General features: G+C 44.6%; 1 protein-coding gene across 1 annotated transcript in view; it reads right to left on the minus strand.

Annotated features, from left to right (window-relative positions):
• Positions 1–395: 395 nt before the first annotated feature.
• The window catches only part of zgc:153039 (uncharacterized protein LOC767698 homolog), a 66,916-nt gene continuing 43,124 nt past the window's right edge, over positions 396–24,187 (minus strand). Inside the window, exons 9-13 of the mRNA XM_056283528.1 lie at positions 22,819–22,943; positions 10,795–10,987; positions 8,908–9,082; positions 6,177–6,323; positions 396–1,345 (exon numbers count right to left, since the gene is read on the minus strand). Of these exons, the coding sequence (XP_056139503.1) occupies positions 396–1,345; positions 6,177–6,323; positions 8,908–9,082; positions 10,795–10,987; positions 22,819–22,943 (1,590 nt within the window). The remainder of the gene's footprint in view (positions 1,346–6,176; positions 6,324–8,907; positions 9,083–10,794; positions 10,988–22,818; positions 22,944–24,187) is intronic.

Here is a 24,187-nt window from a genome sequence, read left to right on the forward strand (position 1 = left end):
GTAAAAGAGCAGTCCATTCTTTAACTTAGTCCAACTCTCCCCCTCCTTTAATGGACTGATTCCAAACTGCGACCCCCCATTTCTGAGAGCATTTTTAAATCTGCGTGCATATGGAATAATCATTATAAGTATATCAAAAACATGAACAGGCACTAAAAACCATTTCTAGGTAATACCGGAGTAAAAGAATGAGAAACTTCCAAACTCAGTAAGAGGCTAGAACCAGATCATTGCTGAGGTAAAGGGCGATGGTACCGTTAAGAGCCTTTAAATAGCCAGCTTCAACTTCCAATAAAATTCAACACTGGGGGATCCTGCAAAATTAACCCCTTATCAGTACCTATAATACTTCATTCAACATCTGTTTGTTTTGTTGGTGGGGGTGGGGGGGCAGTTTAAAGGTCAGTAGTGATGACAGGAGTGACCCCGTGGATGAGCATCGTGGGCCCCAAGCCTTGTGTCAGCAGGTCCAGTTGACGTAGATAGGTGGTATAGCGACGCGTGTCAGCAGGTGGGCGGGGCAAATACAGGAAACGAACAGCTGGCGGGGGGCAGGCCTGCTCAAGGATCAGCCTATTGACAGCTGCAAGGTATTCATCCGACAGGCGTGTAGCATTACTGGGGAAGCTGTTGACATAATCATCTTCATTCTCCTCTTCCTCCTCCTCCTCTCTTCTCCTCTCCCCTTGTTCGATGTTCTGTTTCCTGCCCAACTCACCTTGGCGCTGCCAGTGCAGTGCCACCTGTTGATCCCAGGGCACAGCATAGACGTTGGCTTTTATTCTCAGCTCTTTCAAGAGCTGGTCCAACTTATCCTCTGAACCCCTCACACTCTGCCCTTCCTCCACACACAGGAAGAGGCGGAGCCTGGCTTTGCGCCAGGCACGAACCATGTTGAGAATACATGCCAGTTGCAGTAGGAACAGTGAGCAGGTATCCACATAGTTACAGCTGTCTGGGCGCAACAGATTCAGTGGCCAGACATCTACGTACACGGCACCTTTCCCTGGGGAAGAGGTGGGTGGGGATAGTGCTTGGGCACGGTCAAATTGGTTGAAGTAGCGAGCCAGTGCCACATTTTTCAGCATCTTCATGGCATCCGCAATGACCGCAACGTACTCCTGAGGTCCCAGGACTTTTCCATCGCCCAATTCACCCGATTCCTTCCCATCTGCCGTCCCCCGTAGAGGGGCAAAGTGGAAGAGAGGGGGTTCTTGCTCTGGGTCTGCACAAGAACCAGATGGGTCAGGGGACCTGGCTGTGGAGAGGGATGGGTCCACCAGTTTGTCCTGTGGAGTACAGTCATCATAGAAACCCAAGACTAGGGTGTTAGGACGCATCCCACCTAGAAAGAAAGGGAGGAGGAGAAAAGAACAAGATAAATGGGAGAAGAAATAGGGAGATGGGTTTTTATTGTCTAATGCAAATCATTTCTTTACCATTACAATTGATTTTTTGTGTTCTTAAATAGCGGGCTGCAAAAGTTCATATCTTTTCATCTGATGAATTGGAAGAAAAATACAGGATTAAGTGGATGACTAGAAAGTGAGTGCTGGGAAAGAAGCCAAAGTGAGATAAGAGAGTAGGATACTGAGAAGAGAAAAATGGTCAAAGTTGGAGAGAATGAGTGGCACTTAGAAAAAGAGAGATTGAAACAGCAAAATAAAAAAAAAAAAGTTTAGCAGCGCAGGAATTGGTAAAAAGGAGAATATGTATATGTGTCTTTGTATGTGTGTGTGAGAGAGAGTGAGACTGTGAACCCTAGTTATCCTTTGAACTTGAAATTTAGAAAATTGATAAATTAGAAAAGGAACAAGAAAATTATCAAACAAATAGTAAGCAAGAAAAAGTAAACAATGAAATCCCATTTTAAAAATAAACAAATATGCAATCAAATTTGAATAGGAGCATTTTAAACCAATGGAAATTACAAAAGTACAAGTAAAGTAACCATTTTGTCGGTCCATGTACAGAGTGTACAACACATTAGGAATCCTAATCTATTCCACATCTTTTTGCCTTCACAGTGGCCCTCACAAAATGAGAGCACACCAATGTATCCTGCTTTGGTTTTGAGCGGGCCAGTAGTGGCTCTCTACCCCATTCACTCCAACTTATCCAACAGATGTTCATTTGGTTCGAGATATTGTGACTGGGCAGGCCACTGCATTATGTTAAATCCATCATATTTACATCATCCTGAAATATTTACCTACAGATGGACATACTGCTGCCGTGAAGGAATGCAACTGATAGGCAGTTAGGTTCTGATATCCTACGGCATTCAAATTATGTTTTTCTTTTATCAAGTGGTTTGATGTGTGTCGTGAATACACACCCCATATCCCCAAACTTCCACCGCTACCAGCCTCCAAAACATGAAGCGTGACACACTGACTAATGTGGTTTTCTCTGTACCCTAATCCTTCTGATGGCCTGAAACGGCAGGAACCGTGATTTGTCAGACTAGGCAACGTTTGTCTCATCTTGTAGTGCCCAAGGTTCACATTCTGTAGCTCACTGCAACGACAGTTAAATGGTTTTATGTTGACAGGAGTGAGGTTCTCGCCTGCCATACCTCATTTGTTTCAAGATGTGATGATGAGTTGCACATACTTTTATGGGCGTCTTTTTGGGGGGGGGGAATCCCCCTTTTTCTCCTCAATTGTATTCAGCCAATTACCCCACTCTTCCGAGCTCTCCCAGTTGCTGCTCCACCCCCTCTGCCGATCCGGGGAAGGGCTGCAGACTACCACATGCCTCCTCCAATACATGTGGAGTCGCCAGCCACTTCTTTTTTGGGGGGATATCCCCCCCTTTTTTTTCTCGCCCCAATTGTATCTGGCCAATTACCCCACTCTTCCGAGCCATTCCAGTCGCTGTGCCACTCCCTCTGCTGATCTGGGGAGGGCTGCAGACTACCACATGCATCCTCCAATACATGTAGAGTCACCAGCCGCTTCTTTTCACCTGACAGTGAGGAGTTTCGCCAGGGGGACATAGTGCGTGGGAGGATCACACTATTCCCCCCCAGTTCCCCCTCTGAACAGGCGCCCCAACTGACCAGAGGAGGGACTAGTGCAGCAACCAGGACACATACCCACATCTGGCTTCCCACCCACAGACACGGCCAATTGTGTCTGTAGAGACACCTGACCACGCCGGAAGTAACACGGGGATTCAAACTGGTGATCCCCGTGTTGGTAGGCAACCGAATAGGCTGCCACGCCACCCGGACGCCCTTTATGGGTGTTTTTTGGCACTAATATTGTACTGGACTGTCAGCTGGGTAAGTATAGACCTAACAGGTCCTACTAATTGCCCCAAACAACCCAAAACCCATACTATCCCAAACAATACCCAAACTACCACTAACACTAATTAACTGCAGTGAAATTTGTGATATTGGGCTATACAAATAAAACTGATTTGACTTGACTTTACTCAGGTCTACAGGTAACTTAAGAACAGTCTGAATCTGATCAATCAGCAGGTTTCAACTGGTAAAAAGAACTACTTCATATTTCACTTGTCAATACATTTAAGGAGAACTAAGGGAATTTGTAACTGAACGGTGTCACAGCTTCTGTTTGTGAAAAAATAAATGATAAACCAGCAAGACATGATCAAATGATTTCCAGTCTGATGCCAAATAATGAACGTTCTTAAAGAAAAACACCTGGGACCAGTAAGATAGTAATCAATTACAACTCGAATTATGAATGTTTTATTCTAATGCAGTCAGTGTCCACTTCTTACTAAAATATTTTTGGGAAAATTCAGTAAAGGGGGGTTGTTGACGGCCCAGCAACTGCTTGGTTGAAGAGTCTTTGGCTTCTCTAGTGTTGAACTGATGAAACTGCTGGACAAGTAAAATATCAGACTGGGACCGGAGTCTTGAAATGTTGATAATAATTCTTCAACATGATGAAACACTTAATAGGTCCAGTATAGTTTTCATTGCATGTTGTTGCAATAGAATGCCAAATTTCTGATAATTGTTTTTGTTTTTGTCTTTTTTAGGTCGGATATTTACAGGAGTAAGGTAAATTAAGATTAACTTTGTTCATCTCCAAAAGAAAAAATTGGGTGATCACCCACACGTGAAAAAAATCCCAAAAACTAAGCCAAAGGCAGAATACACAACAAATCTGACCACCATCTCACACATCCTGTAAACACGATTACAGTCAAGCTACACAAAAAGTGATCATAAGCATCATCACCATCATCAGGTAGAGTATCCTCGGATGGCTCTGACCCTCTCATGCCACCCATCCCCATCTTGCATAGCAGCTGGAAGATCCTCAGATTGTCATCGACAAGTTGATTAATGTAATTTCTTGCAGGCCTTCCGACCAGAACCCTTCATTCTCAGATAGTGTTTGAGATGGCGGGTATATTGCCATAGAGACACTTCTTGGGAGGGTGCTTCTTCCAGGATACATTTAGTTCAGCATGAAGCATTCTGGTGAAAGCCCCATCAAGTTTGGATTCAAGCTGTTTAGTGAGGGTCCAAGAAGATGATCCATAAGTGAGAACGGACTCAACTGTTGCTCAAAAAAATTCCCGCTTCAGTTTGTCTGGTAATGTGGACTTCCAGATGATGTTAAGTCCCTCAATGGCACCCCAAGCCTTTCCAATTCGAAGCTGCGCATCTGTCTCAGTGGATTCGATGTTGCTTTGACAGATTTGATGTTATGACCATCTGATGAGGAGATGACTCCTTCTTGGTTGTAGCTTTACCTAACGTTGATGTGGAGGCCCACTTGTTTCGCTGCATTTTCAAGAATGTGCAACAGTGAGGTAGCATGCTTAATGTTGTCAGCAAGAGGGGCAAGATCATCTGCGTAGGCGACATCAGTTAAGGTTTGAGCAGGATGTCGACTGCTTCTCCTGGGCTTCAGTGTGAGGCCAAGCTCCTTGATTGTGTCGATGGAGGTTCTTAGTACATAATCGAGACACAGAATAAAAAGAAATGGTGCTAGCGTGTCACCTTGTAACACACCAGCAGCAATATCAAAAAATTCTGTCTCTCCATCCAGACAGTGAACTTTTGAGCTTGTGTCTTTGTATAACATCATGATGGCTGCAACAGTTTCTTGTGGAAGGCTGTAAGCTAGCATGATTTTCTCCATTCTATCACGGTCTATAAGGTCATAAGCAGCACTGTAAAAAAAAAAAAATCACCAAGACAGGGTTGCAATAGTCAACTGTAAATTTGTTACCAGGTTTGTGTGTAAAGTCCTTACAAAATTCTTGGTATTAACTAGTAACTTGTAAACTAGCAATTTACTCATTTGAGTTGCACCATTCAAACAATGTCATGGCTAGTAAACTAAACTAAATCTATGGTAATTAGTGGGACCTGACTCAACCATAGTCTGTAATTCTGCACAGTTCATGTCAGCCTTTTTTGATATCTTTAATTAGTAAGCCATTTAGTCTACTGATGGCTGGGTATCTTTTGAGTTGTGGGGTATTCCATAACAGGCCCTGTTGAGTGTGGAAAAACACTGTTTTTAACATATTCAGCCCAGCACACCCATTAACATCCATCCATCCATCCATCCATTATCCGAACGCTTATCCTGCTCTCAGGGTCGCGGGGATGCTGGAGCTTATCCAAGCAGTCATTGGGCGGCAGGCGGTGAGACACCCTGGACAGGCTGCCAGGCCATCGCACAAGGCCAACATACACACACATTCACACCTAGGGACAATTTAGTACGGCCGATTCACCTGACCTGCATGTCTTTGGACTGTGGGAAGAAACAGGAGCCCCCGGAGGAAACCCACACTGATATGGGGAGAACATGCAAACTCCACACAGAGGATGACCCGGGACGACCCCCAAGGCTGGAGTACCTGGGGCTCGAACCCAGGATTTTCTTGCTGTGAGGCGACCGCGCTACCCACTGCACCACCGTGCTGCCCACCCATTCACATACCCCGTTCAAAAGCCCATCAATCTGTTTTCTTGCCCAACTTCTACACAAACACAACCCACTACTTAGTTGTCTCAAGTAAAGAATACTTCTTTAACTGAGAATGAAGAGGATTAAGCTAGTGAAATCAACAAGGCATCATAGCTTTCTAAAAGTCGGCCTGCATCACTGACAGTGATAGGAAGTCAGTGGATAATAGCCTTGTGGGGTGGCTATGAAGGTACTGACCCAGTCCGGAGATGAAGAGAAGATGCTGTACCCCGTGACGCACCGAGTCTGCCAGGGTCAGGTTGACGAAGGCCTTGATGTTCAGATGGTCCACCAGAGACAGCCAGGAGTCATACTGGGATTGAAGCGGATCAGACGGTAAGGTGTCTGGGAGGGAAGAGACAGAAGGCAGTGAGAGGTGATCAAGAGAAACAGAGACTGAGAAAGACAGAGATACCAGGCAATTATATGGAAGCGCAATGCAGGCCAGGAAAGGGGAAGAAAATAGTGATGTATAGATGGACTGACAGAAAGACAAGAACAAGCAGGGAAGAGAGTGGACAATACAACTGAAATGAATGGAGAGAGAGAGCTGAAGAAAGAAATGGTGTGAGTGAGAAAAGTAACAATGCGGGGTGGTATGATAGAGATGAAAGCAAGAGTGAGACAGACAGAAGGCGAGACAAGGAGAATGATAAAGGGAAAGCACACAGAGAGAGGCAAGCAATCAATCATAAAAAACCAATCAATATGTATATAGAAAACCATCTAGACAGCACTGTCTGTCCATGTCTGCTCGCATCATAGAGAATTCATCGGACAGTTTTGTCAATGCTGGGACCTCTTAGCGCTGGAACATTGCTGTTACCAGAGCTAAGTTTTCTAAACCAACATCAGCTATACAAGATACAGAACTTAAGTGTAATAAAACCCTCGACCATTTTAGTGAGGTTGCTGACATCAACAGGTTATAAACCATGTAAAAGGTAAAAAAATGGCAGGTTGGTCTTGGTACTCTGTAATTTTAGCATAGCAGGATAACCACAGCTGCAGCTAATGAAACTAACAATGGATCTGTTGGATGTAGGTGTTCCAAAGAACCACCATTTGTTTCTCATACTGTCAATGTACTGTTGTTTGTTGTTATCTTATTGCATTGTAAATGGTATGCTGTTGCAGTTACAGGTTGTGGGTGGGGGGTGGGTGGGGTTATATTTGTAATGACCTGTAACTATCGCAATATAAGTATATTCAAAGAACCAGCATTGAAAGGGCTACTGACAATTTTTAGTGCTGGCTCTGTCTGACTGTTTGTCAATGCTGATAGGTGTGCTGGTACACCCAAATCAGACCCATAATACATCTTTTTAGCTGTAGCTGTATTTATCCTGCTATGCTTACATCACAATGTACCAAGACCAGCCTGACATGTCTGATGTTTTTTTTTTTACATTTACATGGTTTTTAACCTGTAGGTGTCAGAAAATTCACTAACATGGTCAAGGATTTACTAACTCTTTAATGGAAAGTCTCAACTGAAGGTAGAAGAGCACCCAAGAAGTGGCAGGGAGTTTTAATTGGCAGGTTCATCTTTAAAATGAATATATCTTAATGAGCAGCTTTTTTATATTTGAAGAGCACATCACCATCCTTAAAAGATGTGTTCTTCAATATCTGAACAAATTCGTCAGTTTTAAAAATCCCTAGAGCTTGGATTTTGAAGCCTCCATTCTGGGCCAGCCCCATTCCTCCTCCAAAACAGATACAAAACATAGCCTTGGTCCTTTGAACTAAGTACAAAGCTTGGAGAAAAAAAATGTGTGCTTCTTCAGAAGAAAAGATCACTGCATCTGGGACTCCTTCCTTAGAAATATCAGCAACAGCATCTCAACCCGGTGTCTTGAAAATGCTGCATGCTTCAATGTGCATTATTTCAGCCACTATATAAAGTTCTGTTCATTCTGAAAACTGTATTTTTGTTGACCAATTAAAATGTATTGATTGTTTTAAATAAAGCTGAATTTTCAATTTCCCGAGTCAACAGTTTCATCAAAACCCTTGACCCCCACAGGGAAAACTTGCAGATACTTCCAGTGGACAAACATGTAGTGACTGATTACCACTGTATATTCTTAGAAATGATAAAAGAATAATATCACCCCTCAGGACCAGCTGTGCTTTGCCCAATTCTCAACTTTGACAAATGTACAGAAATCGAACATATGGGGGGAAAATTACTTCCATAAGTTAACCATTTTGGCCTGCAAAAATTCAACAGGGGTGGAAAATTGTCACATTTATTGCCATTTCAGGACATGTCTTTCAATCAAATAAATCCATATATTTCATATTTTAATTTCACAAACTTCAGTGTGAAAAGACACCCATACAGGGTGTCCGGGTGGGGTGGTGGTCTATTCTGTTGCCTACCAACACGGGGTTCGAACCCCCCGTGTTACCTCCAGCTTGGTCGGGCGTCCTACAGACACAATTGGCTATGTCTGTGTGTGGGAAGCCGGATGTGGGTATGTGTCCTGGTCACTGCACTAGCGCCTCCTCTGGTCGGTTGGGGCACCTGTTCAGGGGGGAGGGGGAACTGAGGAGAATAGCGTGATCCTCCCACGCGCTACGTCCCCAGGCGAAACTCCTCACTGTCAGGTGAAAAGAAGCAGCTGGTGCCTCCACATGTATCGGAGGAGACATGTGGTAGTCTGCAGCCCTCCCCGGATCAGCAGAGGGGGTGCAGCAGCAACCGAGACGGCTCGAAAGAGAGGGGTAATTGGACGGATACAAGTGGGGAGAAAAAGGGGGGGTAAAATCCAAAAAAAGAAAAACACAAATCCTACCTGCTACATCTCATCTTTGAAAAACACCTATACATGTTTTCCATACAGAGCAGAGCCTTCAAAAGGAGCGGCGTTTAGAGTTTAGAGGATAAGCTGAACCAGTCCCGTTTGATTGTTCCTCTTACTGAGATCTCCAAGCTGGACGTGTCCCAATACGTATAGGCCACTCTTTTTGATGTCGTTGATGAAGGTGATGAGGCCCACATTGCTGCGAGGATTGGACACCATCAGCAGGACCTGAGGCCTCCAGAACTTAACATGGTCCTTACGAACGTCCAACATCAAAAGGTACTTACGTACCTGTAGAGAGAAGTGGGGGGGGGGGTGTTAATTCGGGAAGTGCTGCTATTTAACCAATATGTTTTTCCCCTGTGGTGGATCAACTCACATAACAGACTTTTTACTGCATACCTGTTCACACTGTGAGTGTTTTTTTATTCAGGCGTGTCTCTTGCCTGCGCCAGTGTGCTCTGAATCCAGGAACTGATCAAAATCCCATTAGAAAAGTGACTCAGCACTCACTTTTCACTATGTATGAAAGTATCCATGTGTACGGTCGAGTCATCTGTGTGTGTGTGTGGTTACATGCAACCGCGTGTGAATGCCTGTATATTTGTAAAATGTATGCGCTGCCTCACTAAAAGCCAACCAGAACTGCTTGTAATACAGTGCTGATGAGGACGCATAAACGTTCCATTAAGATCACCATGTAGCGCACCGGAGGTTTGATGCTTTTTGTTGAATAGATTCAAGTACGGGTGTCTCAATAATCAATCATTTCGACTAGCTCGAGTTTTTAATGTACATCTGGTACACGACTTCTCAGTCCTGTGTGTGTGTGTGTGTGTGTGTGTGTGTGTGTGTGTGTGTGTGTGTGTGTGTGTGTGTGTGTGTGTGTGTGTGTGTGTGTGTGTGTGTGTGTGTGTGTGTGTGTGAACCTGAATGTGTTGGCAGTCTGTGCTCGGATCCATCAATAACAAATACTTCCAACATCATTATCATCATAATCACCCCGACTGTTGTTATCCCACTATGTTCCCATAATTAGAAAAAGAAAAACAAGATCTCAAAGGCTATGTCCAGTGGCGTCCACCCGTCTAATCATCTTTCTCTGCATCGCTCCGTGCCTCCTACTCGCTCTTTTCTCTGTCAACGTAGCATCATATCTGTATCACTCCAGTCTCATCCATCACTTGCGTTTCCTCCCACACTCCTCATAACTACCGCACTCTGTTCTTTTAATGGCTCCCTTCTGGGTTTTTTACTCTCCCTGCTTTGACATGATAAAATCGACGTCTCCGCCATTATTCTGCAACTCTCCAGGCTTCACCCGCTCATTTACACACACTCTCATATATGCTCTCTTCCTCCCGTTATCTCTACGTTGTGCAAATGGCCACATCCCTCTTCACTGCTTCAATGTCACCCGGTTGGCGCCCGTCCACACCAGCCACCGCACGATATATATAGGATAGACAGACTTTCACACACACACACGAACACACACTAAAGAAACCAACATACACATATCCACCGAGGCAGACAGACAGAATACAAAGACACACAGCGCCCAACCACAGGCACACACACTCACTTCCACTTGGCCCGCTAGCGTAATAGCTTAATCTGACTGCTGCTGCTCCTTCTGCTCCCCTCTGTCTGGGGGAGAGGGGGATGAGAAGAGGAACAGAGCAGGGGAGGAGGAGAGGAGAGACACAATAAGTTAAGTGGCTGTAATACTGCCCAGCCTCCTGACAGGATGCTGGCAACTCCTCACAACACCCAACCCCGAACCCCTCTGGCTGTAGCCTTGGCAACAGTTCCCCTCAGTAATGGGCCCTTCTGCCAACAGTGGCCCCTCTCCTTGAGAGCAACAGGCTCATAAGATAGAGGACACATAGAACTGCAGGATGTGTGCACGTGTGTGTATGTTTGTGTAGGACTGAAATGGGCAGTATAATACTGGCTGAATGAAGATCTGTTGGTGGGGCTCTGCGTCTGTGCGTGTCTACCTGGTGGAAGATGAGAGCTTGGCTGATGTAGCCCCAGCTGGATGTAGGGCTAAGGTAGTGGATGAGCAGAAGCAGCAGGAGCATGAAGGCGATGCTGGCTGAAGCGTAGATGGCGTTGATGAGGAACATCATGATGGCACAGCCCACAATGCCCAGCACACATGTATGCCAGGTGAAGTAACGAAACGTGGGCCTGGGGAGGAGGAGACCGGAGAAGAGAGAATGAGGCCAGAGGAGAGGAGACCCGAGTATGGGAGACCAGAGGTGATGATGATAGAATGATGAAATGATGGAAATTAAGTCCAGCACTTTTTTGTTTTATCCTTTACAAATGTCTTTTGTTTTTGTTGTGACCCCCCCCCCTTTTCTCCCCGATTGCACTTGGTCTATTACCCCACTCTTCCGAGCTGTCCCGCTCACTGCTACATACTCTGCCGATCCGGGGAGGACTGCAGACTACCACATGCCTCCTTCGATACACGTGGAGGTGCCAGTCGCTTCTTTTCACCTGACACTGAGGAGTTTCGCCAGGGGGACGTAGCACAGGGAGGATCACACTATTCCCCCCAGTTCCCCCTCCCCCCTGAACAGGCGCCCTGACCAACCAGAGAAGGCGCTAGTGCAGCGACCAGGACACGTTGCCACACCCGGCTTCCCACCCGCAAATGGCCAATTGTGTCTGTAGGCACGCCCGACCAAGCAGGAGGTAACACAGGGATTCGAACCGGTGATCCCCGTGTTGGTAGGCAACGGAATAGACTGCAACACCACCCGGACACCCCTTGTTATGACATTTTTAGACTATGTTGTCAAATAAACTAAACTAAACAAGGCAAGGGGAGATGGGTAGGCGGTGGGAGTTAAGGAGGATAAAGGAGGTGCAGATATAACTATTTGTAGATGCACTGCACAGCAGCTCCAACTCCAAAGGGTTTGGTTCGAAAAACAATCTTGCCGTTCAGTGTTATAGACCAATAATAAATGACACTTGGTCAGTGACTTGCTGGTAGGCAGTTTAACTTAGTGATACATATATGAAACAAAGTTCAAGAATAGTTTGGAAATGTACGTTCATCTGTGCAAAGGTCTCTTAGGAAAAAGACAAGTTCTATCTCATTACGACTTACAAGTATTACATGACGATCAAATCAACACTTCAAATGTATGTTATAAAACATAATATCCATGCTACAATATATGACGTGATATCCATGCAGAAAGACAGGAAAATTGTATACTTAAGCCAACCCAAAACACAAAATATGCACGTTATATAGACACATGCAGAAACTCGAAAGCATTGTGGAGCAGGCTGGCAGACACAGGCAATACACAGCCCTGCACGTCACAAGTGGACGGTGGCGCTTAAATTGAGTAATTAGGTTGGTGAGAAAATTAAAAGAACTTTCTTTGAGTATCTATACAAGCCATCCAATTTTTTCCACATCTATGAAATAATTTGGGCTGCACTCACGACTGATGTCTGGATTTCTGTCTGGTCAAACAAACACCCGCAAACAAGTGCCCTTCAACACAAGTACACATACGCAGACACAACAAACACGCCGTTTTGTTTGGTTTTTTGTTTTTGTTTTTTTAAATTGAGTGAACGCATAGTAGCATATAAATCATCAGCCAAAGTGTGGAGTGAATGCTGGGGCCCGAGCAATTAAAACAAACATTGCAAAAAGATAATGAGCTACACGCACAGTGTGTTATGGGCTACTCACAGTGTGCTATCAAGTGCAAATGTGCATGAATTCAAATTCGAACATGCGCATCCGAGGCAGTACTGCAATTGCAGGTGCCGCATTTCCTGGATCATGTAGTGACCCCAATTTCCCTGCAATAACTGGATCCCCGTGGATAACAACCATTAAAATGGTCCCAGCTGTAATTACACCACACAGCCCTAACGACAGACTGGTTGACTTCATTGAGAGTTGCTGTAGGATATACACCCACAGACCCGGCACCTCTACCAGGGAGAAAAGCCCCCACTGCTGAAGCATATGTGCAAAGTGAACAAGTGTTCAGAGGTTAGGGAGGGGAGGGGAGGGGAGGGGGGGGGTCAGGAACCCAAGGCTGAAAGACAGGGGGAAAGAGAGAGAGACAAAAGAGAAGAGAGAGGCGTCCGAGTGGCACGGCAGTCTATTCCGTTGCCTACCATCACAGGGATGGCCGGTTCAAATCCCCGTGTTACCTCTGGCTTGGTCGGGTGTTCCTACAGACACAATTGGCCGGTGGGAAGCCGGAGGTGGGTATGTGTCCTGGTCGCTGCACTAGCACCTCCTCTGGTTGGTTGGGGCACCTGTTCAGGGGGGAGGGGGAACTGGGGGGAATAGCGTGATCCTCCCATGTGCTACATCTCCCTGGCAAAACTCCTCTCTCAGGTGAAAAGAAGCAGCTGGCGACTCCACATGTATCAGAGTAGACATGTGGTAGTCTGCAGCCCTCCCCGGATCGGCAGAGGGGATGGAGCAGTGACCGGGACGGCTTGGAAGAGTGGGGTAATAGGTCGGATACAATTGGGGAGAATAAGGGGGGGGGGGGGAATCCAAGAAAAAAAAAAAGAGAAAGCAGGAGAGAGGGAGAGAGAGAGGTGCGCAATGGATGGTCATTACTGTTTTTTTTCTTAGTCATTGTTACTTTTTCCTCCACTACGTTGGAAGGCATAGAGAAAGAACGAAGAGTCCCGTTATTGCACCTCACCACTATTTAACAAACAACCTCTCTTCTCTTAGCGTTATTTGATCTCCAAGCACTGAGGGTGCCCACCCAACTATGGCTCTCTCTCTGCCCTTTCTCCATCCCTCCATTCTGCTGGAATAAGGTTGCAATTAGGATAAAAGCTCGCCCGCCCAGTCTGCGCTCCCCTCTTTCACTCTGCACCCACCAAACACCACCCCCACCCTTTTGTCTCCCCTGTCCCCGTGTCATCAGCACCAGTGTTGCTTCCATACAATCACCTCTCTCTCTCTCAACGAGCCCCCCACCTCCCCTGTTCCCAAATGACTGATGTCACTTAGCTGATACAGCAAAAAAAAAAGTTACAAAACCGACCATCAATCAAGTGCTTAGGAGTGAGCAAGAGAGATTGAGAGAGAGAGAGACTGGGCAAGGCAATTAGCCAAAAGACACGTCATGATTGGATAGGGACAAAAATTTCATCATCTCTAGTTTTGCCAAATGCACACGCACGTGCACACGCACACACACACAAACTGAAGCTGCCAGTTTATGTTGTCACATCCTGCGAGCGAAAGGTCATTGAGTATAAGGAGACATGACGTCAGGCAATGTATCACTGACACTATAGCGATGAGAACAGGGATAACCTCAGATGCCTGCTACCACCTGAACACAACCTGATATACAGTTTACACTAGTATGAACTGATGTAGGACTGATCACAACTGCCTTCGTAGAGGATCTAACTCATTAAGACATGATAAAGCCTTAACTTGAATACAAACTGACACATAGTACGATCTATTGCAGAATAAGCTGTTATGGTACCTTGATTAATAATTCATTCATCCAACCATTATCCAAACCCCTTATCCTTACTCAGGGTTGCAGGGATGCTAGCCTATCCTAGCAGTCATTTGGCGGCAGGCACGGAGACACCCTAGACAGGCCGCCAGTCCATCACACACACACATCCACATTCATACCTAGGGACAATTTAGTACAGCCGATTCACCTGACCTACATGTCTTTGGACTGTGGGAGGAAACCGAGCACCCGGAGGAAACCCACACAGACACAGGGAGAACATGCAAACTCCACACAGAGGATGACCTGGGGCAGCCCCCAAGATTGGACTACCCTGGGGCTCGAACCCAGGACCTTTTTGTTGTGAGGCGACCACGTTAACCACTGCACCACTGTGCTGCCTTGATTAATGATAACAATAACAATAATACCTTAAAAATAAAATGCTAGGGTGTCCGTGTAGCATAGCCATCTATTCTGTTGCCTATCAACACGGGGATCACCGGTTCGAACCCCCTTGTTACCTCCCGCTTGGTCAGGCGTCCCTACAGACACAATTGACCGTGTCTGCGGGTGGGAAGCCGGATGTGGGTATGTGTCCCGGTCGCTGCACTAGCGCCTCCTCTGGTCGGTGGGGGCGCCTGTTCAGGGGGGAGAGGGAACTGGGAGGAATAGCGTGATCCTCCCATGTACTATGTCCCCCGGGTGAAACTCCTCACTGTCAGGTGAAAAGAAGCGGCTGCTGACTCCACATGTATCGGAGGAGGCATGTGGTAGTCTGCAGCCCTCCCCGGATCGGCAGAGGGGGTGTAGCAGAGACTGGGATGGCTCGGAAGAGTGGGGTCATTGGCCGGGTACAATTGGGGAGGAAAAAAATCTAAATAAAATAGATAGATAGATAGATAGATAGATAGATAAGTAAATAAAAATGCTAATACCTTAGCTTAAAATAATAATACTTTGAAGGGAAAATTCACTAATTTTCTACCTCATCTCTATCTGTCTTGTGCATAGCATATGAAAAATACAGGCAGTTGTTCCAGATCTTTTTTTTTTCTCTGGGGCAGCATTGAAACAGCTTTTTCCCATCTGCAAGGTGATGCATCCTGACGTCAGTTGGCAAATGGATAAACAACAGCCTAGTTGGGGTTATAACCTGGGCTATGATCTACTATAAAGACACTGTTCAACAAACACATCCTCATTTTCTTGGCCAAGCCAAGGTGGAAATGGCATCCCACAATATTAGTGGACTTCATAACCGATACAGAAGCTTAAGTGCAATGCATTCTGGTACATGTAGGCACTGTCAGATAGGCCCCTGAGCAAGAGGATGGCAATTTTTCCATCAATATGATATGCAGTGGAGATTTTATTGCTTCAATAGACTACATTACGCATCAGTACTGACTGCACATGCATAAAAACCATCAAAGAAATGTCCTTTCATTATCATTATGATAATAATAACAATAGTAATAATAATAATGATAAGATTTATCCTATTCTAGGACAAACGTAATTTAAATGTTGGATTAATGGGCAGATTTTAGAAACAGACTGAGTTATGGATTTTAGGCATCTTATTCCACTTCTTCTTCTTTCATATAAAACAATAAAGATGATGAACCAAGTCAGTAGAACTTATTTATTAGCCTTGATGTTTGCAGACAACTCAATCCTGTCTGGCCATGCTGGCTTCTCCCATTTTATAGAGAATCACGGCCGTCATGGAAAGCAGAGTCCTCTTGCTTTCAATGTGACTCGTTAAGCTGGTGAATTCATATTGTTCTTGACAATCAGCTTCAGAGAGGGCAGCTTTACTATCTGCTATTCAAGTATCAGCTGCTGCTGTGCCCAACAGCAAATGTCTGCCATTCTGTGGAGCTGTTGGGAATGTAGTATTTGAATTCCCCAGTCCCTCCAAAAGTCCATCTCTCGGCCAGGATGCAACTGTGTTTCATATGTTTGGCAAAACATCCTTTGCCCACAATGTGAGAGCCCCCATTTGACCCTGTGATCGTGTGTGTGTGTGTCTGAGCCACTATAACAAGTAGCCAGTGTCTGTGTGGGGATGCTCTATGGCTGTAGGACATAGAGCATCCCCTGAGGAGCACTCTGGGCAACTGGAGCGACCACTGATAAGCTGGAGCCAACAGTAGCCTCCTCAAACAAAACAAACACATGCAAACAAAAAGCTGCAAAACACACACAGTGTCTAAGCAGACCAATTCACACATATAAATAAACACACAAACCAATGCAAAACAACAGAATGTTCAAGCAAACTGAGCGAAAGATACAGGTGCATATGTACACATACACAGTCACACACACAGATACAGGCAAATCTGAGAGGAAGATATGCTTGCATATCTTCCCAACAAATATCACACAGCATAAACTGGATCTGAAAAACACAAAACCCAATCTCCAGATCACGTACCTGCACACTCTGCTCTCTCCGATGTGCATATATGTACACACACACACACACACACACACACACACACACACACACACACACACACACACACACACACACACACACACACACACACACACACAGGCAAGCATATGTACAAACACACACGACATACACACCCTTTAACAAGCAGCCATCTTTTCCGCCACATCATAATTGCACTCCCTCCCCAATCCCCCCCCCCCAAATGAAAAACGGTGGTGTGTGCCAAATTTAGGGGAAAGGGAAATATTTCTGCTAAATTAGTTATGCTAATTACAGAGCAGTTCTCAGGGGGAGAGACGGCGCTAAATGGCTTTTAATTCTTTTCGCTTGGAGAGAGACGTGGGAGAGGGGGATAGAAAGGGAGGGAGAACACAACCAATAAATAAATAAATAAACCAATAAACAAACAAACAAACTGGTGTAAAAATTTGCCCAGTGACAACAGGCTAGGAGAACTAACAGCTCTGGGAGGAGTAGGTGGTACACAGCAGCCTGCTCGCCGGCCAACAAGCGCCTTATCAGCTCTGGGCCCCAACGACTGGCCAGTGGGGAGAAAGGTTGATGTTAGAAAAGTTTGGGCCAACTTGCGCCCTCGTACCCTTCACCAACGGTCAAGTGCTGATAACGTGGCACAGCAGATTAGGCTAAATATATACCAGCACTGTGGATTGGAAATGCAAGAGAAAAAACTGACTCCTCTGAGACCTGAGTATTTACATTTTAAAGGCTCGATGTTGAATCCAAATAAAAAACAAAGCGATGAAACCACTTCTTGTACTCCTAAACAATTAGCTCGAGCAGTGGTACTCAACAATGTGCTATGGAGGGCTGCTATTATGCAAGTATATTTCATCACTCAACTAAGCAACATCCAGATGAACTGATTCAACCTTCTTTGATTTTCTTACCTGGATTATTGAGCATCCATCAAGATAGTATGCAAATATTCATTCCATCAGGACTCCACAACAGATGATTTCAGTGATCAGTCCTCTCCTTCAGTTGAATGTGTGCTTATGAATTAAAATCAGCTCGTAGGGAGTCTGGTTGGAATGAAAACCTGCATGCTCTTGACTCTCCGTGGCATATGGCTGAGTACTAGAGCCCGACCGATAAATTGTCGTGCCGATATTATCCGCCGATATGAGCTAACTGCAGATAAATCGGTATCAGCATTTATAACGGCCAATAAATTACAATTAAAAAAGAAATGGAGAGACAGAAGACGGATCCTTCAACCATGCTATGAGTGTTGTCTTGCTGCCCCGAGCAGAGCCGAGCAGAGTAGCTGATAACGGACATCATCTGTGATCATGGTGAGCTGATAATTGTCACCTGAAATACATTACTTAAACAATGACGAATACCCCCCGCCATCACTTCTCCTCTTACTCTAAATAAGCCTGACAACGTTCATGTCAGCCATGCCTGGTTTTGCTGCAGTAACATGAAAGTCGGTGCCGTCAGTCAAACGTCAAAATTACGTTTAACGTTACGGTAGGTGAGTGGTGTAGGCTAAGCTGTTGACAATCTTGACTGTAGATTTATTTATGAAACAGTGTTGCAGTTCTAATGAGTAAACAAACAGTCCTATCATTTCTCTCTCATCACTTCTAAAGGTTTACAGACAACATTGCTTATACTAGCTTATCACGCTGTCCATCGCTAAATTAGGTTAGCAATGGATAGCTAGCTATTGCCATGTTTATCAGTGCAAGACCGCTAATGTGAATGAGTGTTTAAACTATAGCATTTTAACTTATTCTGCCTAAATGAAGCAATGGTAAACATATCTGTGACTCGCATGTCTATAGTTAATCGGTGCTTTGGAAATTATTAAACCAGAGGGGGCACGTAAACAAACATGAGCTGAACAAGTATCTAACATGGCATGGTAGCCAAACATATGTATCTAGCTTCTCTTTCAAACATGTAGTGTGAAATCCCGAAGTTGCAAGTCCTCGTTGCTGACAGTCATGTAGTATTAGATGCATTCAACGGCAGCGTTTGCTCTAGGTCACTGTACCAGTTACTGCATAGTTTAAGATAGCATGTTTTAGACAGCGCCAAATGGTGGTTGAAAAATGGCTTCTCGTAGTTTGCATTGGATAGAAATAAAAGAGTGCTGGTAAAGGGATAAACTAGATATGAATATGCTACATAGAAAGAGGTCATTGTGACAGATTAGGTGTAAGCTAATAATCAAATAACAAAAAAACCCTATTATATGATTTTTTTTTTGCCTATGAAGGAGAGCCCTGTTTATCAGATAATTGTAATCACAAGAGTACTGATAAATGGTATATATGCCTATCCCAGCAGTCATTGGGCAGCAGGCGGGGAGACACCCTAGACAGGCCGCCAACACATCCCAGGGCCGACACATTCACACCTTGGGACAATTTAGGTACGGCCCATTCACCTGATCTACATGTCTTTGGACTGTGGGAGGAAACCGGAGCACCAGGAGCAAACCCACACAGATATGGGGAGAGCATGCAAACTCCACACAGAGGACGACCCCCAAGGTTGGACTACCCCGGGGTTCGAACCAGGATCTTCTTACTGTGAGGCGACCGTGCTAACCATTGCGCCACCATGCCACCTATTATGTTAATTTCACAAGGATAATATATTTTTGCTTGATTTTTTTTTAAATTTATAGTTTGTCTTTCATGTCCATATGGCAGGCCCACACAACATACGCACGCACGCACGCACGCACACACAATTTCCTTTAATGTTCATTAGTAGTAGTAGTACTCTATAGCTTATAATGGAGCTCATATTTTTTTTAAACTTTTGTATTTTTATACATTTGACTCTTAATTACCTTTGTTCAAAGTACTATTTATGACAATAAAACAAGTTTATTTTTAAACTGCATTATGTCATGTTATCTTGGTGAGAACTCTTAAATAACGACACATAATAAATGTTGTGTTTCTGGAAAAAAAAAAAACCTAATATCAGCCGGTATATCATTACCAGGTTTTTAAATCCTTAAATGTTGAAATGAGTATCGGTCTTAAAAATCCCATTTCGATCAGTTCTACTGAGCACCACTGCAAGAGGTCTCAGCAGTAGCTAGCACCAATTCAGGATTCAATTTTAAACACCATAATAATAATTTGTTGCTTTAAAAAGGGAATTACAGAGAGATGCCAGTTTGTGACTGGAGGATAACAGGATTGGCATCCCAAACTGGGTTTGCAGAATCTGGAAATAAAGGAAATGAGACAGATTCCATACTCCATATAATATCCATACAACCACAAACATGGCACTTAGTCCCCAAAATGCTCCTGTGGAGTAATACATGACCTCACTTGCACTGGGCAGCTCTTGCATCTGACAATCAATAACACTTGAAATGAAATAAAATATTAAGGTACATAAATCCCTTTTCACAAAGTATTAGAATTATTAGGGTACCTCACAGAATTGTTAGTGTCTCCCAATTTCTTGTTTTTTTCTCAGATGCATGTACACAGGACAGTTTTTATGTCCTGAACAACACTCAGTGACCAGAAAAATAGAAACCCAGCTCTGTTCAGTACCACATTGGACCACCTTTGGCCCTGATAACAGCTTCCACATGCTGTGGTGGTGACTCACCAAGGGTCCTGTAGCACCCCATTGTTAAAACTGATCATGCAGACGTCAATGCTTTGCACGACTGCCCAAGGTTGATGGGTGGACGCTCCCATCTAAAGATGCTGCATTCAAGTTAATCCCAAAGGTGTTCAATGGGATTGATATCAGGGAATTTTAGTGGTAAATTCATCATCTCATTTCACCTGAATGATCCTAAAACCATTCCTTGAAAATTCTTGTTCTATGAAAGGGAGGATTATCTTGTTGAAAGTACCCATACCCTTGGGGGTATATGATGGCCACGAATAGATGAACCTAGTTTGCTCCTTCCTATGTTAAAGTACGCTCTGGCATCCAGACATCGATCTACAGGATTCAATGGAGCCAGCAGAATTCCCCCCCCCCCCAAGTAATTACACCTCCCTACCAGTCTGTACCGTTGCAACCATGCAAGATGGGTCTATCACCAACCTCATGGTGTTTATACCACACCCTGAGTCTATGATCATGGCAGTGCAGCTGGAATCAGGATTCATCAGACCGCACAACCTTTTTCCAGTCACTGAAAGTCCAATGGCTCAGTTGCTACCGCCTCGCGACTGGCGTCGCAGACATTAAAGGTGCTATACGTAACATTTCAAGCGGCTGTAGGTAACTTTGGATGAGGTGAGCAATTTCGACAAAACGGACCCAACCCCCGACGTAACTGGCAATATTTTGTATTGTTGTTGATAATCTATGCAAGTATAAAAAAGTTTTCAGTGAATCTCTTAGTTACACCAAAATGTTGTGGATCACGGTTTTACTTACAGGTGAAGCATTTCTAATATCGCTATGTCCACAGTAAAGCAAGCCTTCACATTTTCACAACAGAGACGCAACACCAGTCTCACTCTCTAAACACAGCAAGGTTTTACGGACTTTTGTGGTTGTCAGTCATACATGAACGTTTGTTGATTTTGCGATTGGAAAATGTCCACTTAAGTCCAGACAAAGATAAAGAAATGTTTTCACTTGTCTCACTTGTACATGTTATCATAATTTTATGGACAAATACAGAGGAAGAGCATCGTTGTACTAGGTATATTTGTATACCGCGAGATACGAATTGATGTTGCTAATAGATTTTCCATTTTTTTACGTTCATTGCCTGTCTCCAGACTTGCTGCCAGCCAGGCTGCATCTCTCTTGTGGGGCAGTTTGTAGCTTTCACAAGCAATGTCGTACAATACCGGCTGGTTAGACACAGCAACAATCTGTCTCCTCCATCCTGGCTCACTAAGAAAACTATAGTTAATTACAGCCGAGTGGGATCAACCACACACTTCTTTGCTATTGGTTGAGGCTGCAGATTCCCCAGTCAAAGGTCACCAAAGGTGAACTCCACGCAAAGCGAAGATGCACATTTCTTTCAACATCGAAAGCGGATGATTTATTCACCCCTTCACTCGCACAGAATGAAAGTGAACGGGGGGCGAATATTCGCCAATGTTAATTTTGTGCATGTGTGACCATAGCCTAAATAAGGATCAATGCAAGAGAACTAAGAGTAAAACAATACACTCCAAAGGAAACAGATGTGTGTATGCACACACACACATGCATGCATGCACACATGGACAGACAGGCAGACACACATAACAACAAACATCATAAATAAGGTCACGATGCATCTCAACAAGCTGCTTATTGAGCATGTGTTAATACATATTGTACCCCACAAAAATTAACACACACTGAAATAAACTTACATACACGCGGACACACAAAGTTGAATTGTCCATCCCTCTCTGTTATGGGGCTTGTGAGCAGTGGCTAACTTTACGTCTTTTAATTAGCACACTGGTGCTAAAACAGAGGCCAGCTGGCGCGCGCACACACACACACACACACACACACACACACACACACACACACACATCAAACCAGTGGTTGAGAGAGAGAGTGAGTGGTTGAAAGACATTTTTACTTGTGATGTTCTTCACTCAAATATCTTACATCCAAACGGAAGATTGGCTGACTACAAAGACCCCCCCCACACAAACACACACACACACACGCACACACACACTTTTTAGATTCATATGAAAGATATCACAAGCCACTGGACAATCATGGCTCTGTAATAGGTATATACAATTATACAAAATGTGTGACTGTGAGCATAAAAGAGAAAGAAAGAGAGAGGGACAGAGAGAAAGCGAGACTGTGTGAGGATGTTCATTAAGCAAGGAACAGGTACATACAGAGAGATCCCAAGAGTGATGGATGATCTACTTCTTGTCCATGTGTATTTACTTGCGTGTGTGCAAACCAGCATGCTTTTTGGTCATGTGCGTTTGTCAGAGTATCTTTGAATGTTGTTTCTGGCAGATCCAAAAGCCTGTCTAAGTTCAAGTCTTTGTGGGAAATGTGTAATGTGTCTTGTGTTGGTTTGGTTGCATGTCTGTGTGTGCTACCTGAAGTTTGGTGCGGAGGCCCATTCCAGGGCAAGGCAAGCCAAGTCCACCGCAGCATAGACCAACAGGAAGAAAATCGTCACAATGCTGGCTATGGTGTTGAGCTTACCCGAAAACAACACCAACTATAAAAACAGAGAGAGAGAGAGAGAGAGAGAGAGAGAGAGAGAGAGAGAGAGAGAGAGAGAGAGAGAGAGAGAGAGAGAGAGAGGTGATCAAAATGTTGGGAGACGACAGGGCATTTTGCCTAAAACTCATAATCCTTTATCAAGGGAAAGCGCACCATCTTTACCAGTAACACCCTGCCCCGTCCACTGGGCTGCTAGAACCTGTCAGAAGCTGGTTCACTCAAGTGAGCTGTCAAGGCAACTTGCACTGCTCACTGTACGTATATGAACTACAGTGGATATAAAAAGTCCATACACCCCCGTTAAAATTGCAGGTTTTTGTGATGTAAAAAAAATGAAACCAAGATAAATCATGTCAGGGCTTTTTCCACCTTTAATGTGAAATTGCAACCTATAAAATTCAAGAGAAAAACAAACTGAAACCTTTTAGGGAAATAAATAATAATAATAAAAAATACAATAACCTGATTGCATAAGTGTGCACAACTCTAGTTGAAGCACGTTTTGATTTTATTACAGCACTCAGCCTTTTTGGGTAAGAGTCTATCAGCTTGGCACGTCTTAACTATTCATCATTCCCTCCACCTTGACTAAAGCCCCAGTTCTAGCTGAAGATAAGCAGCCCCAAAGCCTGATACTGCCACCACCACGCTTCATCATAGGATGCTGTTCTTTTGGCGACATGCTGAGTTGTTTTTGCACCAAACATACCTTTTGGAATTATGGCCAAATAGTTCAACCTTGGTCTCAACACACCATAACAAATTTTTCTACATGGTTTTAGGAGACTGAAAATTTAGCCGGGCTTGGATGGGTTTTTTTTTTTTTTTTTTTGTCAAAAGGCTTCTGTCTTGGGGCATCCGGATAGCATAGCAGTCTATTCTGTTGCCTACCAACAGGGGGATCCGGGTTCGAATCCCCATGTTGCCTCAGGCTTGGTCAGGCGTCCCTACAGACACAATTGGCTTTGTCTGCGGGTAGGAAACCGGGTGTGGGTATGTGTCCTGGTCGCTGCACTAGCACCTCCTCTGGTCGGTCAGGGCACCTGTTCGAGGAGGAGGGGGAACTGGGGGAAATAGTTTGATCCTCCCATGTGCTACATCCTCCTGGTGAAACTCCTCACTGTCAGGTGAAAAGTAGCAGCTGGCGACTCCCCATGTATCGGAGGAGGCATGTGGTAGTCTGCAGCCCTCTCAGGATCGGCAGAGGGGGTGGCGCAGCGACCGGGATGGCTCGGAAGA

Source organism: Lampris incognitus, chromosome 7 (genome assembly GCF_029633865.1).
Source record: "Lampris incognitus isolate fLamInc1 chromosome 7, fLamInc1.hap2, whole genome shotgun sequence".
Classification (NCBI taxonomy): Eukaryota; Metazoa; Chordata; class Actinopteri; order Lampriformes; family Lampridae; genus Lampris; species Lampris incognitus.